Genomic DNA, 23,329 nt, shown 5'->3' with positions numbered 1-23,329 from the left:
AGAGAATAAAGAAATGAGAGTTTCAAAATATTTTTTAATGTGCTCGAAAAGAGTACGGCCACTGGTAAATCTAACATCAACAGCTGATATTTGCAAGGGTGATTAGTTATTCATTAAAATCAAATTGACTTCTGGCAAGAGGCCAGAGTCAAGCTGCAGAGGTATTTTGAAGGCTAGTAAGGTTTCATGCGAGGTAACTGGGAGCAAACCAGGAGTACAAAGAATCTGGCCTTGAGCCCACAAGATGTATTAGTTTGGGTAAAATACCTGAAGCCACTGAGTAAGAACTAACCTCTTCTTTCAGTATTTCACATACATAATACATTAGTACTCACCAAGGCAAGTTTGGTCATTGTCCTTCCCTTTCCCACTCTCATCTTCCCTGCCGGATAGGACTATGGCTTTATACCTATTCCCCCTGCTTCATGAAGCCTAACTCTTAAAATATTTTGTTTAACTGCAGAAGAAGCTCTAGTCTCATGGAGAGGGATAAGAGAAGGGTTCTTTTTTCAACCACAATAGAAAGAAGATCTGGGCTGAGACCTTTGGGAAGATCAGTGGTAGCAGATTTTCTGCCACCATAATCATACTGTATTTTATCTGAATAGAGAGCTTAGTAGTTATAGCACCTCCAGGACGTTCCCTACCCCTATCCAGATGGGGTGAAGTCAAGATGAATAGAGGAGCGATCTTTGGCAGGGCTTGCCTCAGAGCAGAGAAAGGAGTCATTAGGATCAAGCCTCTGTGCAAAGAGAATATCTGAACCAATGGAGAAGCCAAAGGGAATCGATAGTGATGACGTCAAGCTGGGTGGATTGGATTAGGTTAAATTATTTCCTAGTATCTTTCTATTCCCCATACCTAGCACATACTACATGCTTGATAAATGTCAAGTTGAAAGAAGAAAAACCTTGAATTACCCCCAGTACCACCCCCCCAAAAAAAGGAACACAGAAAACTGCTGGCTCTGATAGACTAGAAAAAAGAAAAACTGATGGGGGTGGGGGGAGTTAACCTGGTGATTATATGGAAAAGCTGATTTTCAGCAATCCCTTCTTCAGAAATGAGAAGTTGGGTGGTGGAGGTAAGAATACTCAAAATGAGCTAAAAGGTTGAAAATAAGAAACTACTGGCATTGACAGAAGATCTGAAAAACAAATTGATAAATGAAAAAAGGAAATGAAGTGCTTGGTGATTCTCTCACAAGCCCTCTCTCATAATACTTAACAAGATTTGTGGATTGACCCTCTGTTATGACACTAGTGACCTACCCTGGATGCAAGTAGTGACCTAAAGGACATCAATCAGCAAATGTCTGGCTGGAAAAGGAGCAAGAGTAATGGATAACAGATGGACCAAGCCATATTTGAACCCATGAAATGTAGAAAGAACTTAACAAAAGTCTCTGATACATGTAGCTCCTCTTTGAAGGGTCTCTAGAAGAACAAGGATAAAAATGTCACCGGATAAAAGAAGGCATAGTTGGGCTGTGATCTGTACCAACAGCAGGAATCAAGGATGAGATCACAGATATGCTGATGTCCAGTGGCTTACCGTACATGCCACACACAAATGTGAGGTTAACATGGGATTAAAACCCAATCGAGTCCACTGTTTTAGCCACAGGCCTCTTTAGTAGTCTCATAACACCTTTACTTTTCTGATTATAGCATCATGCATGGAGTGGAACACTTGTCATGTCTCTGATAAAGGTGATGGTTAAATTTTATATTTGACAAGAGACTTAAAAACAGATGGCTGGCATGCCAAACTAAGCTTAAGGAAGCAGATGATTGTACAAGCAAGCAATATTAGTCACAGTCAGATATCATTTATGATCCATCATAAAATTGCCAAGATCAAAAAAACAATGTTTATTAGAACATAATTAAATGCACTTAGAAAACCCTCAAGTCCAAGCCATTGATTTATTTGAACCTAATGTATATAATGACCCACGTTAAGTTTTGTTTTGTTTTTTGCCTGTGGTGAGGTTTCCAGTGGTAAAATTGAGCTAGTTAAATGATAACATTATATAGCTGACTTATGTATCACCACAAAAGATTTCTAAGCATATTTCATTATGCACATTCATATATATGCATATGTATGCATATTTATACAGAACACAGCTGGCCATGCAAATCCTACCAGTACCACACTGTGGGTAAGACTCTCTGAGGGCTGTTGTGTAGAAAATCTAGGCATCCCATCCCCAATTTCATTCTCTGCATCTCCCTCCTTTCTCTCAATCTCCATTCTAACCCGCCACACCTCACCCCTGGCTCCTCGACCTTGTTTTTTGCCCTCTAAATTAATTATCTTCTGCTCCTCCATGCTTTCCTTTTCACCAGCTTCTAGTTTTCTTCTCACCCATTACCATGAGCAATGCTAAATTAGCTGACACTGGTAACTATAGTCTGGATCGTCAGATCTGAGCAATGTCAGATTGGAACCCGCCAAGAGTGAGGGCGAGCTATGTGAGCCCTGGCTCTGTGCTGCTCAGGTGCAAAGACAGTGCTTCTGAGACACAGAGCAAAGATGCCTGGCTTGAACTTCAAATGAATAAGGTGGCACTGAAAAACCTTTCCCCACTTTGCCCCAACAGGTATCTTAAAGGGATTCTGAGCCAATCCTTACCACCAAACAGCCCTAGTGTTCAGTTAATGTTTCCTTCTGTGAAGAGGCCCTGACACAATACTAATACACAAGACAGAGACTGAAAATAGAATCTTGTCAACTATTATGTTGGTATCCTAGTTAACAAGGCTATTAAATATTCATTTACAAAGGAATCACTCTACGTACAATGATATGTTCAAGTCTGTGAGTGGTAAATCTATTTTCTAAACAGATTTATTCTTAAAGAAACACACCAAGGGTTTTCTTTTCATCTCATTTCCAAGCAGCAGAGTTAAAATGGTGCCCTTTCTTTCTCCTCCCCCCCTCCCACCCCCCAGCTAACTACAGTAAACATGTCAGGCCTATAAAACCATTCACATTGTAGTTCTAGGAGATGAGTCTCCCATCAAGTCAGGAGTGCTCTTCAGTGCTGCTGCTGAAGGATCTACTCCGGACATGATTTCTCAGCTGCTCAATGAGCTCAGGATTCTGCTGCTGTATCTGCTGAGCAAACTGCTGTCCCCTGCAGCAAACAGATAGAGGGCAGTGAAAGAAGGAAAAATAAGCCAAAGATATAGAACATATGCAAAAGGAAACGGAGACAAGACTGGAAACACAGTTGTGCAGAACATGCAAATGCTACCAATACCACACTGCAGGTACTGTGCTGGCCTCTCTGATGCTCAGAACACTCCAGGACCCAATTCTAAGCATCTTTACTGGCTGCCTCCCATGCTCGGAACTCTCCCCTCTCTCCTCCTCCTGGCTTCCCTGGTTTCCTTCCTCACCTAACGTCCCACCTTCTGCAAAAAGCTTTTCTCAGTCTTGCTTAATGTTAATGACTTCCTTCTGAGACCACCTTCAATTTTATCTTATTTGTACATAGTTGTTTGCATGCTGTCTCCCCCATTAGATTGTGAGCTCGTTGGGGTCTGGGATCTTTCTTTTCTTCCCTTTTTATTCCCAGAACATAGTATACAACCTGGCACAAAGTAGGTGTTTAATAAATACTTGAGGACTTGACTGAAACTGTCCAAAATGAAAGCCTGTAAAAGGAAAATTCATCTTCCTAAATAAAAAGCAAGTTGCTGTTGTTTAGCTGTGTCCAACCCTTCATGAATTTGGGGTTTTCTTGGCAAAGATACCGGAATGGCTTGCCATTTTCTTTTCCAGTAGATTAAGGCAAACAGGTTAAAGTGACTTGCCCAGGGTCACACAGCTAGTGTGTGTCTGAGGCCACATTTGAACTCAGGTCTTCCCGACTCCGGGTCCAGTGCTCTATCCACTGAACCACCTAGCTGCCTCTGCTTAGGCCTGCTCCATTCATCTTCTGCTGGAGAGTCCAAAACCAACAGACAACGTAGAGTGAAGGTCTGGCTGAAGTCCCTGGGCAAAATCAAGGCACCTCCAGAAAGCATTTAGAACTGAGCAAACAGAAAAAACTAAGCTGTGAACTTAGAATTGACACAGGAGGACTGCAATATACTGGTGTACCCCGAGAGGGAACTGTTAAAGACATAATGATGCCTGGGGTAGGCCTCATTTAACTATCGAGTTTTCTTTTGCACAGTATTTAACATCAGGACTACTGTCACTTAATCCTCATATTGGCAATAGTATCCATCAGAGAGTTGGGAAAGTCATGCAGCATGCAAGCTCTCCTTGGATAAGAGCAGACATTTTTACAGAATTCTTTATGAGTTCAAAGTCTAATTGAGGTTAGTGCATATGTGTAATAGGTAAGGCTTGCATAATTTATGATTAATATACTAATCATGGTATGAATGACAGATAAGTAAAATTTATATTAAATAAGATTATTTACTAATGTTAATTGCAATATGATATCCAAAATCTCAAGGCCTATCTAGCAAAACCTACCACTAGGTAAAATTTTAAAAAATCTACCAAAACCTAGTGTATCCAGAAACATGCCCTGGGAACCATGGTTCTAAGCAGACGAACATGAGCAATGGAAAGAAATAGTGAAGCAGTTACACGACAGTGGGGCAGGACATTTTTGAAGGCCTTCACTGGCTTCCTCCCAAAAGAGGACTAACTCCCACCTGGCTAAGCACAGACTTAGCAATTAAACCCCTTCAGTCACAGGAAAAAACAGCAAATTGAAGGAGAAGAGGCCATAAGGATACACAGACACACTGTACAAGCTGGTAGTTCTGAGACAGGATTTCTGTTAAAAAGAACAATCCTAGCAAAACTATGAAAGTTCAATAAGTACTTTGCAGGTCAAAATCTAGTAAAATCTAGTCCATAGGGTATCCTTGCACCCTTCTATTCTAAGTTCTGTTCCTTGAATAAAATACACTGCTTTCTAATAATCCTTACACTCAAGCTGGCATGCTTATGTGAGAAGAGGAGGAAAGGGGAAGGAAGAGAGGAAGGAAGATAGGGAAAGAAAGAGGAAGGAAGGAAGGAAAGAAAGAAGAAAGGAAGGTAGGAGAGGAGAGGAGAGAGGAATGGAAAGGAAGTGCATATTTGTCTTTGAGCTAAAATTTCCCAAGGTAATTACTTTCATTCTATAAGACATACACCTCTATTTTCAAGGTAGAGCCCATATGACCAGAAATTGTTAAATGCAGTCTGTCAAGATTTACTTCCATTAAATTAAAAAGATTCTAAGCTTGGAAGAACTGGGGAAGGAAATGCTAAACCACTCTAGTATCTTTGCCAAGAAAGCCCTATAATGGGGTCACAAAGAGTGAGACACTACTGAACAACAACAGGCTTGAAAGACATCTGGAACATGTGTATGGGACACATCCAGAGTATGTGGCTCATTGTTAATTAGCATAGCTTCTTTTTTATTTATGAATTTATATTCTAGAGCAGACAGATCCTAGCTCAGCAACCTTTAGGATGCACTGGAGAAAGAGGAGGGAAGGAAGGAAGATGTTAACATCCTTATTTAAGAAGCTAGGGAGCCAAATAGTGACAGCATAATCAACAGTAAGGCATACTAGCCAAGAGCTAGGACTTCATTTTGAGAGCTGCCATGGGTTCTCTCCACATGTAATTGACCAATCTGTGCATCAGTTTCTCCACGTGTAAAATGAGATAAAATAATGCATGCAAAAATATTTGAATATCTTTTTAGAAACACAATAATTCACAGAGTTCCTAATCATAGAGCTAAGCAGAGAATTCAGACCTTTTGTCTCACTGTCCAGAGCTGATAAACTCTAAAGAAATTCTAATGTGTGAACTCCTTTTCAGCTTTGTTAACTCTGAAGACATGGAAGATAATTAAAAATAATAATAGTAGTAATAGTAGCCTTTATATAGTGCTTTAAGGTTTATAAAGCATTTTATAAATATCTCATTTTATCATCACAACTACTCTGGGAAGTAGGTACTACTATTATTTTCATTTTACAGATGAGGAAACTGAGGCACACAGAGGTCAAGTGACTTGCCCAGGATCACAAAGCTAGTAAGTATCTGGGGCTGGATTTGAATTGACTCAGGTCTCCCAGACTCCAGGGCTAGTGCTCTAATTACTGCACCAGCTAGATGGGCAGTGGAGGTGGCAAGGTGACACTAGTATCAGAACTAAAGATCAAATACTATTAGGTGACATTTATATTGTGCTTTATGTACATCATATCAGTTGATCCTGACAACAACTCTCTGAGGCAGGAAGTTCAAGTTATTATTGTCCCCAGTTTGCAAATGGGGAAAGTGAAATTAAATGAGGTAAACAGACTTGCCCAAGGTCGCACAGCTAGCAAGTAGTAGAGTTGGGACTCTAAATTCCATAGTTCCAAATCTGGTCCTATTTCAACCATAGCTAGGCCCCAATGAGTGCTAATAATGAGTCCCCTGAAATGGACACATTATCCAAATACACCTGGCATTTTTCATTGGGCTGGAACCAATTACCATATTTTATAAAATTATAACTTTGAATAGTATGAATTTGAATTCATGGACCACTTCATGGGATTCATTACACACACTAACCAGGACTTTACTATACATACATACATACATACATACATGTATGTATATATGTGTATATATATTATATATGTGTGTATATATGTATATACATATATATATATACATACACACACACATATATATGTATATACACTATACTACTAGAAAAAAATTATTTGGGAGCTTTACTTTACAGGCAAGCTGGGCTGAAATTTCTCATAAAACACTGAAAAGGAATTACCTTAAACATGACACTTACGCTTGGATGAGGCTGGACAGATCAGTCAGGCCTCCAACCCCAGCAGCAGGACCCCCAATGGCATTTGTCATCATTCCTGACATGCTAGAATATGCAAGAGAGAAGTTATAGGGACGGTTACACATTCTCAACAAACCAGTAATAGGGCTTGGTGCCTGGGGAGAGTGGGGTGAACCCAAAGCATAAAGAAAAAGAGGACTGGAGGTGGGTCATTTTGATTGAGAGCTCCTCAAAAAAGATGAGTTCAGAGTAATTGCTGGCAATGCCTTGAAGTTCTTACTCTCTCTCAAATGCCTAACTAACCCCCAAGTGTGAAGGTGATATGGAATATGCTTTGTTTCTCTCTCCTCCCTCCTATTCTCTCTTCTCTCTCTCTCTCTCTCTCTCTCTCTCTCTCTCTCTTCTCTCTCTCTCTCTCTCTCTCTCTCTCTCTTCTCTCTCTCTCTCTCTCTTTCTCTCTCTCTCTCTCTCTCTCTCAGAACATTCAAATACTCACAGTTGTTGAACTTGAGGATTCTGCATTAAACTCGCTGCCTGGAATAGACAGGAAATAACTCCCATTAAGTCAGAGTTTACAAGCACATTTTAAAAAGTGGGGTAGAGGTAGAAAGCATAAAGCGTGCATCTATATCTCGTGGAATTTGATTATAATGTGCAAGATAAGTGGGTGTGGAAAGAAAGATAAGATACTGAGAAAATGGCACTGAGGAATTACGTTCCAAGGGCAGAGAGATTTCAGATAACACTATCATGCTCCAATGAAGGCAGTCATTTTATTGACTAGGTACCTGAGTCAAAAGGAATGAGAACAAATTAAAGGTATGACCCAAAAAGCCCCTTTTATCAGAAGTGGCCCATTTGCCAATAAGAAGAGGGGAGGAGGGACCTCAGTAGGATCCAAAGGTTTTATTTCTTTTGCTTAAATGTCTGAATGCTTGTTCAAAAATACCATCCCAGGGGCAGCTAGGTGGCGCAATGGATAGAGCACCGGCCCTGAAGTCAGGAGGACCTGAGTTCAAATCTGGCCTCAGACCAAACACTTGACACTTACTAGCTGTGTGACCCTGGGCAAGTCACTTAACCCCAATTGCCAAAAAAAAAAAAAAGAGAGAGAAAAATACCATCCCATGTTCTGTTTTGGATGCATGCCCATTTTCTGCTTGGTACATTGGCAAAGGTTGGGACAATATTTATTATTTACAGCTATCAATCTGTAGATTACACTTCCTTCTTTATTCCCTGGCACTAAATGACAAGCGCTGAGAAAAACTCCCATTTGCTTTATTACCAAGTGTCAAGTGTTGTCCCTGTTCAAGGCTCCTAAACCCAGCTGCAGCCTTTATCCCTAAAAATGAGCAGCGTAATCCAAGGCCCAGAACGAGTACCATTTATGTTCATAAATGTCAGAATCAAGCAGCCACGTGTAAACCTGCCCACTTGTTGCTGTTGGCAGGGGGGATTGGGGACAGGCTCGGGGATGCTGAAGCTGGATGACCAAAGGGTTAAATGGCCAGACCTTGCATTGTAAACAGTGCTTTAGGTGGGGAGGAGGACGGGCAGGAGGAGGGGATAAAAAGGGAAAATCTAAGGAAACTGCTGTGGTAAAAACCTTCAGACATCCTTCTCCTGAAGGCAGTCTTTACTTTCACTCATTGCATCATACTTTCTGCGAAGCAGGCACTCAGCTACAAGAGCCATAGACAGAAGAAATCAAGCAGGTGTACTCACCATGCTAATGAAGGCTGGATTGTTGATCAAACTAGCCATGTCAAAGCTCAGTCCTGTTCCAGTCTGCAATGAAATTATGCCCCAAAATCACTCTACCCCATTATAGTTTAAAACAAAGCACAGACATGTCAGAGAAAAACACTGCAGCAAGCTATCATGAATAACTTACGGGACTGGCCACCTCCCTCAATTTCTGTTCTGCTATTTTCAAGTTAGACTTATAAGAATCATTTTCTGGGTCAAGATCCAATGCTTTTTGATAACTTGTAATTGCTTCTTCATATTTATTCATGGCAGTGAGGGCCAGCCTGAGAAGAAAAAAAGCAAATCAGGGTGGAAATCTAACATCATTCATTATTATTTCTGTTAATGTCAACACATCACAGAAGCTGTCCAAGCTTTCTATAATGCTAGGGATAGGAAAAATGGATTATATCTGTGACTTCATTGGTCCAGGGAACTCCAAGGTAAAGAACTTCCCCTTACCAATGCAGGTTGGCACCTTCCCACAAGTTATAGTCTTAGAAAATTGCCTAGAGCACTGAAATTAAGTGACTTGCCCAGAGTCACACAGCTAGTATATATCAGAGGCATAACTGAAATCCAGTCTTCCTGGACAGTTCTCCACTATACCACCTTGCTTCTTTTAATACCTACTCCATATCAGAGTTGGACCTCACAATCTGGTTGGAGGGAAGGATTCTATGAGTACAGGAACTTGCAGCCTAGCTCTAGGCCACTGAGGTGTCATGGTCAGCAAGACATCATCTCCATCTGTCCTTTCACTTTTAAGGGCAGTATTCTGCATGTTTTGTTTTATGGATGTCTAAATTAAGCTCTGCAAACACTCCAGCTGATTTAGATCCTATTCTAATCATACAGTTTCCGGTGTGCTAAACAATTTCCTGGGATAGACACTTTAAGGACTTTGGACTTGCTTCATGCTTTGCAGCAGAGAGAACAAACAAAAACTCTGAAGCACTGCTGAGAGAAAAAAAAAGGAACTGAGTTATCATTTCCCAGTATTCACCTCTATGCTACCAGCATAAACTGTGGACCTAAACATGAGTTTATCCTATTTCAGCCCAGCTCCACCTAGTCAGGATCCCTTTATTGGATAATCACCTTACAATCTTACTGAAAAACAAGGGCCAACTACGGTATAATCCCTAAACTGGGCTGTTTGTTGATTCTGTTTTAAAATCAGACTAATTCAATTCTAGCCTGATTGGCCAGCCACAGCCCTTCGCCATTTGGACAAGCTTCAGCACTCACTTAATACAGTTAATTATTCATAGTGCCAGAAGAATTAGCACTAGAAGCAAAAAGCTATTTTCTACCAGCGTGCCAACACAAAAAGATCAGAGGCCCTCATTCTGATTCTCTCACCTACAAACCACAGGGACTTAGGTCAGGTCTTTTTCCCTTCCCTCAACTATATTAAGTCTCCACATTAGTTCAGAGGATAAAATGTTCAATAACAAACAGCAGCAGAAAACTCCAAGACCAACTGGAACATCCTTCTAGAGAGCTTACCCCATTCTCCCATAGGCCTTGCTGTACTTGGAATCGATTTCTATCGCTCTCTCACAATCCTTTATTGCATCCATGTAGTGACCTAGTTTGCTTTGGGCAGCAGCCCTAAAAGGAGAGAGAGAGAGGGGAGAGACAGAGAGAGGGCAGACAGAGACAGACAGAAAGGAAGAGGGAAGGAGGGAAGGAGACAGAGATAGACAGACAAAGGGAGAGAGAAAAAGAAAAGAGGAAAGGAGAGGAGAGAGGAGGGGAGAGAGAGGGAGAGAGGGAAGGAAGGAAGACAGAAAGGGAGAGAGAGGAGGAGGGGAGGGAGACACAGAGAGAGATAGAGAGAGAGAGAGAAGAGGAGAGGGAAAGGACAGGAGAGGAAGGGAGGTAGAAGGAAAGGGAGAGAGGGAGGGAGGGGGAGAGAAGGGGAGAGAGAGAAGGAGAGAGGGGAGAGAAAGAGAGGGAGAGAGGGAGGGAGGGGGAGAAACAAAAATTTTTATCACCATTCTTAGAGACATAGATTTGAATCTTCAGAATCTTACAGGTGGAACACTTTTTTTTTTAACAGCATAGAGTAGTATTTCCTGAGCCAAACTGACTGTCAATAAAATCAGAAATAAAATAATTCTGAGAGTCTTACACTGTCAAGCAACCATATCAATTGTAAAAATACATTACACTAAATAAATAAATGCTGCTATTTCATTTTTAAGGAAGTTTCGGTGTTGCATCCCAAGGACATTAAGATCTAGAGGTCCTGTGAGGACACACAAACATTGAGAAGGAACACAGAGGGAAGCAGAGAGCCACATTTCTAGCTCCTTCACTGGCAGGCACAGTCAGTGGGTCCACAAGCCAGCACTGGGACATGGGACTCATGCTCTATACCCCCTTACACCTGCACCAGATGTGCGAGATGACTGGCCATCAGACTCCAAGGAAGAGCAGGCACAAAAATCGTGTCTTTGTGTTTAGCAGCTCTCGAAACTGAGAGTGCACTACCACAAAGGAAGAGCAGGTTTGAAATGACAATGCCAGGCAGAAGATAGAGGTCGAAAGTAGCAGAGCTGGTTTAAGCATGAAGCAAGCTAAAGTAATTAGTTCAAGGGGCAAGGAGGTCAGAGGCAGCTGGAAGTGAATCCTGCAAAGTCAGTGCAAGACTGTGTTTCTGATGCCCTCAAATGATCCTTGAAGCCCTATTCCTTCTGATTTTAAAGCACACACAAAAATGAAATTGAAAATACCAAGAAGTCAGGGTCAACAGAGAGTATAAGGAGGTCAATAGGGTGTAACTGTATGGGGCTTTCACTTCTCACTTTATATAGCCTGTATTGTATATAAAACAGCTCCAGCAACTGACAAGTATTTTATAAGTACTGCTACTAATAAAAAGCACCCTTCATAACAAAAACAAACAAAAAACTTCAGAATTACAAATTAGGATTTCTAATAGGAACATAAGATTTTAGAGCTGGAAGTAACCTTCATGACTATCTCCATTTCCCATCTCCAAGCCTTTGCACTAACCATCCATTATACCTGCCATGTACTCCTTCCTTACCACTTTTCAATACAATCCCTCTCTTCCTTTAAGAGGTAACTCAGATACCATGTTCTTTCTGCTCGTAGCCTTTCTTGATTCCTCCAGCTGCCAATGCCCTCTCTCCAATAGTAACTTACATTTAACTTGCATGTGTCTATGTATACACACATACATACATACATATTTATGAACTTTATATTTATGCTGTATAAATTTTTACATACACATGTTATGTAGAATGTAAGCTCATTTGCAATAGGGATGTTCCATTCTTTGCACTCGTATCCCCAGAGCCCAGCACAGTACCTGGCACAAAGCAGGCACTTAATAAATGTTTGGATTGATTGATCATCTAGCCCAACCCTTTCATTTGATTTATTTTTTTGTGAGGCAGTTGGGGTTAAGTGACTTGCCCAGGGTTGTGGTTTGTCCTTCATTCTTAAAGAGGACCATAACATCAGGAAGATGATGCCATGACTTACAAGTGAATTGGATTTAAGTGAGACAGGGCTATGCAAAGTCACCAGCCTCTCACTCTCTCCTCCTGGGTCCAGTGACCCATACAGCTAGTAAGTGTCAAGTGTCTGAAGCCACATTTGAACTCAGGTCTTCCTAACTCCAGGGCTGGTGCTCTATCCACTGTGCCATCTAGTTGCCCTTCTCATTTCATTTAGATGAAAAAATTGAGGCCCAGTGAGGTGCCAAAGACACAGGTTATAAGTAGCATGGCCAAGATTTGAAATCAGATCTCTCTAGCTTCAAATCCAAGACTCTTTCAAATACATCAGACTTCCCAATTCAAAGATTCTTCTCTGTTGATTAAATACATGGAGCATTGTGTGAAGGGGGTTGGATTGGAGCACAAACTACGGAAGCTATTTCAGAGCTCCCCTGGCAACTTCCATGGACACACATGGGACAATTCAACCCTGATTTGCCAATCTGGGATGACATAGTAAACCTGAGATCAAGGATTCTTAACCTCAGGTCCATGTACCTCCAGAACCATAGACAGATTTCAGGAAGTTTGTGAACTTGACTGGGAAAAAAATATATATCTTTATTTTCTGCTGTTCAGTTATTTTTCAGTTATTTCTGACTCTTTGTGACCCCATTTGGGGTTTTATTGGCAAAGATACTGGAGTGATTTGCCATTTCCTTTTCCAGCTATTTGACAGATGAGAAAACAGAGACAAACAGGGTTAAGTGACTTGCCCAGGGTCACACAGCTAGTAAGTGTCTAAGGCCAGATTTGAATTCAGGAAGATGAGTCTTCCTGACTCCAGGCCTGGCATTCTATCTACTGTGGCACCTAGCTGCCCTTCTTTATTTTCATCAACCTATAAATGAAATTTAACATTTCTTTCAATTGCTTAAAAATCTTCCCAGGAGTCTATAGGCTTCACCAGATTACTGAAGTAGTACATGACAGAAAAAGTTTAAGAATCCCTGCACTAGATGGTCCCTTTGTCCTTCACCCCATCAGAGCAAAAAGAGGGGTAAGGAGGCTGGATCTGAGTATTGGCCACTCAGTAAGTTTTAGATAAATTCTTATAATTTTAAGTAAAGTTCCGTTTATTCTATGCTTTCTAATGTTTTTAATAGGAATGCATCTTGTATTTTGTCAAAGGTTTTTTCTGTATCTTTTGAGATAATCATATGATTTCTGTTGGTTTTGTTATTGATATGGTCAATTATGCTGATAGTTTTCCTAATATTGAAACAGCCCTGTATCCATGATATAAATCTCCCCTGGTCATAGTATATGATTCTTGTAATATGTTGCTGTAATCTTTTTGCTAGTATTTTAGTTAAAATTTTTGCATTAATGTTCAATAGGGAAATTGGTCTATGATTCTCTTCCCCTGTTTTGGTTCTTCCCAATTTAGGTATCAGCATTTGTATCATAAAAGGAATTTGGTAGGACTCTGCCTATTTTTCCAAATAGCTTACATAGTATTGGGATTAATTATTCTTTAAATGTTTGATAGAATTCACTTGTGAATCCATCTGGTCCTGGGGATTTTTTCTTAGGAAGTTCATTGATGGCTTGTTCAATTTCTTTTCCTAAGATTGGGTTATTTAAGTATTTTATTTCTTCTGTTAATCTGGGTAATTTATATTTTTGTAGAAATCCATCCATTTCATTGAGACTGGCAAATTTATTGGCATATAACTGGGCAAAATAGCTCCTAACAACTGTCTTAATTTCCTCTTAAATGGTGAATTCACTCCTTTCATTTTTGATAGTAGTAATCTGGTTTTCTTCTTTTTTTTTTAATCACATTAACCAATGGTTTATCTATTTTATTGGTTTCTTCATAAAACCACCTCCTAGTTTTATTAGTTCAATGGTTTTCTTACTTTCAATTTCATTCATCTCTCCTTTGATTTGCAGGATTTCTAATTTGGTATTTAATTGCAGATTTTTAATTTGTTCCTTTTCTTGTTTTTTTAGTTGCATACCCAATTTGTTGATTTGCTTTTTCCTCTATTTTTACTGATGTAAACAATTAAAGATATAAATTTCCCCCTATGTACCACTTTGGTTGCATACCATAAATTTTGATATGTTGTCTCATTGTTGTTATTTTCTTTAATGAAATTATCAAATGTTTCTATGATTTGTTCTTTGACCCACTTATTTTTTAGGATTAGATTATTTAATTTCCAGTTAATTTTTAATTTCTCTTTCTATTGTCCATTATTGAATATCATTTTTATTGCACTGTGATCTGAAAAGGATGCATTTACTATTTCTGCCTTTCTGCATTTGATTGTGAGGTTTTTATGTCCTAATACATGGTTAATTTTTGTGTAAGTGCCATGTATTGTTGTGAAAAAGGTATATTCCTTGCTATTCCCATTCGATTTTCTCCAGAGATCTATCATATCTAACTTTTCTAGAATTTTATTCATCTCCTTAACTTCTTTTTTATTTTTTGGCTAGATTTATCTAGTTCTGAGAGGGGAAAGTTGAGGTCTCCCAGTAGTTTAGTTTTATTATCTATTTCCCCTTGTAACTCATTCAACTTCAAAAATTTGGATGCTATACCATTTGGTGCATATATGTTTAGTACTGATATGACTTCATTGTCTATGGTACCTTTCAGCAAGATATAATTTCCTTACTTTTCTCTTTTAAAAAGATCTATTTTTGCTTTTGCTTTGCCTGAAATCATGATTGCTATCCCTGCAATCATGATTGCTATCCCTACTTTCTTTGCTTCAGCTGAAGCATAATAAATTCTGCTCCAGCCTCTTACCTTTATTCTGTGTGTATCCCTCTGCTTCAAATATGTTTCTTGTAGGATTCTGGTTTGTAATCCATTCTGCTATCTACTTCCATTTTGTGGGTAAATTTATCCCATTCACATTTATATGATAACTAACTGTGTGTTTCCCTCCATGCTATTTTTTCCTTGTTTATCTCCCTCTTTCTCTTACCTCCCCCCCATTTCCCTCCTCACAAGTATTTTACTTCTGATCACCACCTTCCTCAATCCACTCTCCCTTTTAATCGTTCCCCCTCTCCCTTCTATTATCCCCTTTTTACTTCCTTATAGGGTAAGATAGATTTTTGTATCCAACTGAGTGAGTATATTATTCCCTGAGTGTGTGTATTATTCCCTTAGTGAGTTTTGTAAAGCAATAACTCCACCCTCTAGCTCTCTCTCATCCTTTGACTCTTCAATTGACATCTGGAATTTCCCATGAGGTATGGGGGATAGAAGGTGGGAGCAGCAGAGCAACTGCTCCTCCAAGACTGCCAGCACAGTGGTATAGTCAGGCAAGCTTGAGTCAGAGTCCCTAGCTGCCTCTTCTGCTTTGGATTGCTTTGCTTAATTACAGTGAGTGAATAATAATTCTGAGATGGATTTTTTTTCAGCCTCAGAAGCTAGCCTCATGAGTTTGAGAGATCATAGCTCCTAAGTCACTCAGGTGGTGCCAGCCACACTGCAAGAGGTGTCTGCTACACCCCACTATAGTGCTTCCTGAAGGAAGATAACCAGTAAGAGGAAGATGAGCCCAAGCCCTGTCCTGGCTTTGCTGATGATCTGGACTTTGAGGGAGACAGTGCAGAGCCAAAGTGAAATATAAACACCTATTCAGCAGTACAGCAAAATGATCATGTTTAGATATGTCTCTGTTTTCTAGGAAGGTTTCATAGTAGTTATATTATTGGTGCTGTTTATGTTTTTTTTTGTCAATGTGAACTTTTAAGTCGGTATTAAGCCTTCATTGATTTTGGGAGGAGAAAACAAATAGCTGTCCCATACCTGACTTGTGTTGTATACTGAGTACCTTTTTTCCCAATTTGATAAGACCTTGGACATGAACCAAAGCCTAAATTTTAATCAATCTTTGCCAGGATTCTGAAGTGGGGATGTGAAGAGTCAAATAATTAAAGAAAAGTCTAGAGCTTCTCTTAAGTAAATCAAGTCCCCCAATTTTAAACCTGGTCAGTGCATGCCTAGGTCACAAAGCTGAGAGGGGCTCCTTGGTGAAGATGAAGAGGCCAGGTATCCCACACTCTAGACCTGGTATTGGTTGGAATTATCACAACAGGATCATAAATTTTTGAGATGAAAGTGTCCTTAAAGACTAGTCCAAACCTTTCCTTTTATAGGTAAGGAAAATGAGGGTGAGAGGTTAAGTAATTTAACCAAAGTCATTTAGATAGTAAAAGGTAAGATTTGAGCCCAAATTCTTGAACTTCAAATCCAGTGTTCTTATCCTACCACCCTCCAAAGATTCCCTTGATTCTGCCTCCTTGGCCATAAAAGTAGTTCTCATCACAAAATGCATACCACTTCTTAATCACTGGCATCCTGAACAATTAATTACATGACATATAAAGTACCTCACTGTAACACTGATTGAGGTGAAAAAGAGAATATGCAAAGAAAAAAAAAAGCAGTCCATCTACGCTAGGTGAGATCCATGACCTAACGTTCTACCAGGAAAGTAGGTCCAATAGGCAGGGGCAGCTATCAAGAATGAAATCATGATATAAAATTATGCGACATATCTCAATAACATGGAATAAAGGCATAGATGTCATGCTTATCAAATCTGCAGATGACACAAAACTGGAAGGGAAAACTAATCCACTGGATGACAGAATCAGGTTCCCAAAAGATTTCAATAGGCTAGAAATTTGAATTTAATAAAGTAAAATAAATGAAAAGGCCAAGGCATGTATTTGGATTAAAAAACTTTACAACAAGGTTAACTTTATAACTACAAGATAGCAGAGGCACAGACAGACAACAGTTAATGTGAAAAAGATTTAGGGGTTTTAGAAAAATATAAGCTCTCTGGAGGCCTTTTGCCATCTTCAATGACTAGATATAATCAAGCCTTATAATTAATTGATTAATAACGGTCTTAAGCCATTCCTCGTAAGTGCTCATTGAATTGAACTGACCATAAGCCCTAAATGAAAGACAGTATGACACAGCAGCCCAATTAACATGGAGATTAGGAAGTGGGTTGGGTTGGAACACAACTGTCTTAAAGTGTCTGAAGGACTAACAGTGTTGAAGAGAGATTAGATTAATTCTTGGCCTCAGAAGGAAGAAGGGTAGATTTATGCTGAAAAGAAAAAGGAAAAACTTTCAAACAATTAGAGCTATCCAAAAGAGGAATGAGTTGTCTTTAGAGGTGAGTGGAGGCTTCAATCAAAGGCTAGATGGCTAATTTTCAGTCACACTGGTAGAAAAGCTTTCTTTTCAGGTAGAATACTTTCTAGCCATGTGACCCTGGGCTTAACCCTGTTTGCCTCAGTTTCCTCATCTGTCAAACGAAGGAAATGACAAAGCACTTGGTACCTTTGCCAAGAAAACCCTAAATGGGGTGATGAAGAGTCATCTCGACCAACAATAACAACAAATAACAACAAAAAGATGGGCAATGTGAGAACTAGCATTGAAAAACAACTAAAGTTGTTACATAAATATGATGGAATACTGTTGTGCTATAAGAAATGATGAAGGAGATGGTTTCAGAGAAACATAGGAAGACACATATGAATTGATGTAGAATAAAAAGAATCAGGAGAACAATTTAAACAGTGACGACAACATGGTAAAGACAAACAACTCTGAAAGAATTAGGAACTCTGATCAATGTAATTACCAACCACGATTCCAGAGGACTAATAATAAAACATGCTAGCAATCTCCTAATAGAGAGGTGAAAGACTGCATAAGGAAATATTTTCTTGGACATGGCCAATAAGGAAATTTGTTTTTCTTTGCTTTTTATCCATTTCATAGGTTTTGTCTTTCATTCTTACTGGAGAAGTGGGGTGGGGGTAGGAGTGGTAGAAAGGTGAGAAGGCAGATTTTTGCTGATTAAAAAATATTATAATAAAAAAATAAAACCAAAATTACTTTTCAACATTCTCTCTTGGGTACTAGATATCCAGGAAGATGGCTTCCAGCCCTACGAAGTTATGCTGCCCTAGATGTTTCTCCATTGCAGCAAGGACCATAAAAGGAAGAAACTATCTTTCCAATAATACTTACTGACTTTGCCATTAATGAGAGAGTGTGTAATTTAACCAAAGTCCTGCAGAGAAGCCCTGAATTTTTATCTATATCCACTTTTTGCAGTTCATCTTCAGGATTGTGAGCAGTCCTCAAAACCAGAAACAATACTTTACTTATTTCCCACACTGTACTTTGGCTTCTATGACATTCTCAACCAACTGCTTTCCCCAAACCCACACATATCATTACCACCGTCACCACCCTCCCCCCATCAAAAAAAAAAAACACAACCGCTTTCCATCAGCAATTTAAGAAACATTACTCCGGTTTTGTTCCACTTGTTCCCTTCTTTCACTTCACCCACATACATTCTTTTTCTGTTGCCCTGGAAAAGTTTACAACTGCCCACACAATGAACCATCTCCCTTCCTTCTTTCACATCTTTCTTCATGGATCACTTCCTCCAGGGATCTATTCTAATCTTCCTAAGCACAGTTGAGAAACAACAAAGCAGATGAAATACCATCCATTCCCACCCCCAGTTCCACATTTATCAGCCTCCTCTGAATGTGCCTGCCCTTCTCTCCCTCTTGAGCATGACTCATGCACCTCTCAAATTAAGAGGTGAGACCACTCTTCGGAGACTATGTATAATCCTGCTTCCTGTATAGCATCTAGCACAAGGCTGCCTGTATAAATAGTAGATTAAGTATAATAGCTCGATTTTTCACTAAGCTCTGTGACCACACCATAAGAAGCTGAGCAAAGGAGTTTTGAGATAACTGTGAATCTAAAACACTACGTGAAACACAAACCAAGTCAGAGAACAGACTATGTATTCAAACAGCAAGAAGAGGGCTGTGAACAGGGGTGCCAATTCTCAGGAAGGAGGCATCTGCCAAAACCCTTCCAAGAATAGGGCACGCATACTGGGTTAGGGAGGGGTGTAAAGGAGCTGACTAAGTACTGACCAGCAGGTACATGCTGTGGAATTTCCACCCCAGCCTGGGTTGGACTCCCTCCATATTGCAGACTAGGCAAAGTTCCATCCTGCAGGGTTAACGTGCATTTACTGAAGGTTTGCTATGTGTACAACACAGCCTACGAGCAAAGTGGTCAACTACTGCATGTGGGAGAAGGTCTGACCTCACTCAGACTTTTTCTCCAAAGGGTCTTATAAGTTATAGACTGATTCTGTGGTTGGCAGGAACCCTCCCACTGCTCCTACCCATTCCCCAGGGGGTGAGGAGAGACTCAAAGAGAATTCTACTATGCCAAGGGATGTAAGTGCAGAATGGGCCTCTCGGGACACATTCCATCCTAACAGAGATTAATCACCACAAGAGTTGTCTTCCAGTAAAAAGGACAATTCAATAGGTAGATAGAAAAAGAGACAGACAGTAGACAGATAGATAGATAAGATATTGAGAGAGAAAAGAGACAAAAGCTAGCATTTATATACTGCTTTAAGTGTTTTACAAATATGTCATTTTATCCTTGAAATAACTCTGGGGGGGAGGAGTGGCCATTGTTATACCCATTTTACAGCTGAGGAATCTGAGGCACAGAGAACTTAAGTGATTCATCCATTCTCACACAATTACAAAGTATCTGAGGCTTGATTTAAATTCATGACTTTCTGACTCCAAGTTCACTGCTCTACACATTGTAACACCTAGCTGCCCTATGTGCATAACTGTAAAGTAAAACTTCCGCTAGTAATGTACTCACAAACAGGTTCTAAGAGGACTCATAAAAAAAAATTTCTATAGTCTCTCTTTCTATGAATAGGTTCTACCTTGATCCACCCCTGCTAGTAAAATTCTAATGATAACAGAGTTGTTATGAGAAAAGAACTTTGTAATCTTTCATTAATCTTTCATTAAAATTCATACTTATGCACATATGATATTGTGGATAATGCTGTGCTGGTTGTATCAAGACTAGGAAGAGCTTCCTAAATCACACAGAAGAGGGTTTAGCTATCCACAAAGGAAGAACCAAGTGGATAAAGAATGCCTATTGTCCAGATAATGATACTTGACAATGGACAACTCAAAGAGCCTAACCACTGGTTCATTTGTTTCAGGCACTGCAAATGAATAATGAACTGGGCATAAAATTGAACAGGAGGAGAGAGCAATGGATTCAACAACTGAAGTAAAAGATCAACCAAAGGACATCGGATGGGTATACATATTCAACATATTAGTCAATCAATAACCATTTATTAAGTTCCTACTGTATACCAGGCACTGTGCTAAGCACTGAGGATACAAAGAAAACCAAGACAGTCTCTGCCCTTGAGGAGCTCACAATCTCATTGGAGGAGACAACAAGCAAGCTAACATGTACAAATATATACAAATAAGCTATAGATAGGATAAACAGGAAATAAAAGAGGTTTGCACAGTGCCTGGCATTAGATTAAGAGGGATTGGGAAAAGGCTTCCTGTAGAGTATGAAATTTTAGCTGGGACTTGAAGGAAGCCAGGAAAGCCAGGAGGTGTAGATGAGAAGGGAGAACATTCTAGGCATGCCGGACAACCAGTAAAAATGCTAGCATTTACAAAGTGCTTTAAGGTTTGCATTTTACAAGTAACACATCATTTGATCCTAATAACAACCTTGGAAGGTAGGTGCTATCATTATCATCCCCATTTTATAGATGAAAAAACTGAGGTAGAGAAAGGTGAAATGACTTGCCCAGGGTCACATGTCTCACAAGTGTCTGAGGCTGGATTTAAACTCAGGTTTTTCCTCACTTCAGGTCCAATGCTTTATCCCCTGGACTGTCAGTGGATAATAGTTAATATTAGCATATGATCGTGTCATAGGACCCTAATTTCCTAACACAACTTTCTTCCTCCTGCTTACAATGCTGGGCCTGAGACCTGACTGGCCTCAGCTTCCCTGACACAGCTTTCTGATCATCTAGGTATATGAAAAGTCCAAGACTGAACCTCTTAAAATTGGTAGATGTCTAAGAAGTCACATACTTTGATGACCTACTTTCCAAGTTGGAGTAGAGGGAAAGAAGGAAATGAACAAGCATTTATTGAGCACCAAATGAGGTAATGCAATATTTACAATACAACAAACATTTATTAAGGGCCTACCATAGGCCAGGCACTCTGCATGGTTTCAGCTTCACCACCATCATGCCCTATCTCTTCCCTAGGACAAGCTCATCAACAGAAAACTTTCACTTTTGTATTCACACTTCATCAGTACCTTCAGTTGCTTCTATCTTTCTAATTGGAGGGCTGGAGGATGAGCAAAAAACTTCTCCCAAAGAGAAGCCAGAAACTCAGCCAACTCTTCATTTCCCACTATCTACTCTGCTTGATTTCCACCTCACCATTATATGTCTCCATGGAGGGTGTCCTTTGCTGCCCCCACACCCTTTTCAGATTCCTTTTATATGTTGTCTTCCCTCATCCTCATTAGATTGTAAGCTCTTGGACGAGTGGGACTGTCTTTTCCTTAATAGTAGTAATAGTAGTAGGAGTAGGTACTTAATAAATGTTTATTGTATTTCATATATGTATATATATATATGTATACATATATGTGTATATATGTATATGTATTTATGTGTGTGTGTGTATACATATATACACACATACATATTTATAGTTGAGGCAACTGGGGTTAAGTGACTTACCCAGAGTTACACAGCTAGTAAGTGTTATGTTTCTGAGGCTGGATTTGAACTCAGGTTCTCCTGACTCCAGGGCCAGTGCTCTATCCACTGCACCACCTAGCTGCCTCTGTTTATTGTATTTTGAATGTATTATCTCATTTAGAGACAGAGACAAGGAGAGGGATTGTGTACTAGGAAGCAAAGGGCACTGTTTCCTTCTTGTTTTGGGGCAAAGTAAACCAACTTTTATAAATGTATAATGATTTGCAAGTGAATTTTGTACCAACATCAAACCTGAACTGAGAGTGCCATTATTAGGGCCACAAGGACACAAAGAGCTTTAAGTTTGCAAAGCACTTACATATAATATCTCATGTGATCCTCACAGCAACCCTGAGAGGTAAGTGTCCTTACTATTCTCCACATATTGTAGATTGTGAAACTAATGCTGAGAAGTGACTCAGCTCTCCCAAGGTCACACAGCGCCTACGTGGCAGGCAGGATTTCAATTCCGGTCTTCTTAATTCCAAGTCCAGAACTCTGTGCACTATGCCCACGAGCTACCAAGTGAGGAATGGTATAAAAGACAAGTAATGTAAAGGATACCATCAGGTAGAGTTATTATAGGAAAAATGGACTCACTGGTCATGTATCAAGAATGAGGGCTAGGCAACCCTTCTGATCTATTGGTATCCATGCAATGTCAAGGTTCCCAACATGCTCAGTGGAGCCCCTGTGACAGATTCATAGTAAGTCATGAACAAAAAGTCACACTGGATGGAAAGCATAGAGGGACTGCAATCTCATAGAGGGATTTCCACATTGATGAAAACATTAATCTGTTTCAGTGGTGTCAAACTCAAACAGAAACAGAGCCCTGTGGGCCACATATTGACTTAGAAAACAAATTAATCTCATCATGATCAAAATAGCTAACATTTACATAGTGCCTACTGTGTGCCAAGCACTGTGCTAAATGCTTTTATAATTATTATCTTATTTGATCCTCACAACAACCCTGCGAGGTAGGTTATTTATTACTCTCATTTTACAGATGAGGAAACTGAGGCAAACAGAGGTTAAGTGACTTGCCCAAGATCTCACAGCTAGTAAAATGTCAGAGGTAAAATTTGAACTCAAGTCTTCTTGACTTCAGGCCTCATATTCTGCCCACTGCACTACCAAGTGGCCCCGATGTTGCACTGCATCTTATTTATTTTGTTAAACATTTCCCAATTAAATTTTAATCTAGTTCTGGCTGCCAAGTTTGACACCTCTGTGTTAGATTACTTGAGTATTTATATAGGCAATGGTATACTGAAAAAAACATTGCAATTGGAGTCAGACAGACCAGGGTTAGAATCTCAGCTGTACAAACACAGGCAACAACCTCTTTTGTCCTGTTTTCTCATCTATAAAATGGAAATAAGAATATCTGTGATACCTACCTCTCTTAGGTTTTTTCTGAGGCCTAAAGGGAAAAAAATGAATGTAAAGGGTTTTGCAAATCTCAAAATGCTGTATCAATTTGTTATGAATGGACAGGTGAG

General features: G+C 39.7%; 1 protein-coding gene across 5 annotated transcripts in view; it reads right to left on the bottom strand.

Moving 5' to 3' along the window:
* The window catches only part of SGTB (small glutamine rich tetratricopeptide repeat co-chaperone beta), a 113,433-nt gene that overhangs the window by 26,086 nt on the left and 64,018 nt on the right, over positions 1 to 23,329 (bottom strand). For 3 of the 5 annotated variants that reach the window (XM_078153168.1, XM_078153171.1, XM_078153169.1), the window contains exons 6-10: positions 10,106 to 10,210; positions 8,739 to 8,877; positions 8,570 to 8,632; positions 7,338 to 7,375; positions 6,842 to 6,925 (exon numbers count right to left, since the gene is read on the bottom strand). In XM_078153168.1, the coding sequence (XP_078009294.1) occupies positions 6,842 to 6,925; positions 7,338 to 7,375; positions 8,570 to 8,632; positions 8,739 to 8,877; positions 10,106 to 10,210 (429 nt within the window). Of the gene's footprint in view, positions 1 to 1,850; positions 3,146 to 6,841; positions 6,926 to 7,337; positions 7,376 to 8,569; positions 8,633 to 8,738; positions 8,878 to 10,105; positions 10,211 to 23,329 lie in introns of those variants that run through there. The other 2 variants (XM_021007286.2, XM_078153170.1) reach the window with 2 other exon arrangements.

The sequence above is a fragment of the Phascolarctos cinereus genome, unplaced genomic scaffold (assembly GCF_003287225.1).
Source record: "Phascolarctos cinereus isolate Bilbo 61053 unplaced genomic scaffold, phaCin_HiC Scaffold_4;HRSCAF=312, whole genome shotgun sequence".
In the NCBI taxonomy this organism is placed as follows: Eukaryota; Metazoa; Chordata; class Mammalia; order Diprotodontia; family Phascolarctidae; genus Phascolarctos; species Phascolarctos cinereus.
Note: the sequence above shows the minus strand (reverse complement) of the source record. Positions and strands in the feature narration are given on the sequence as shown.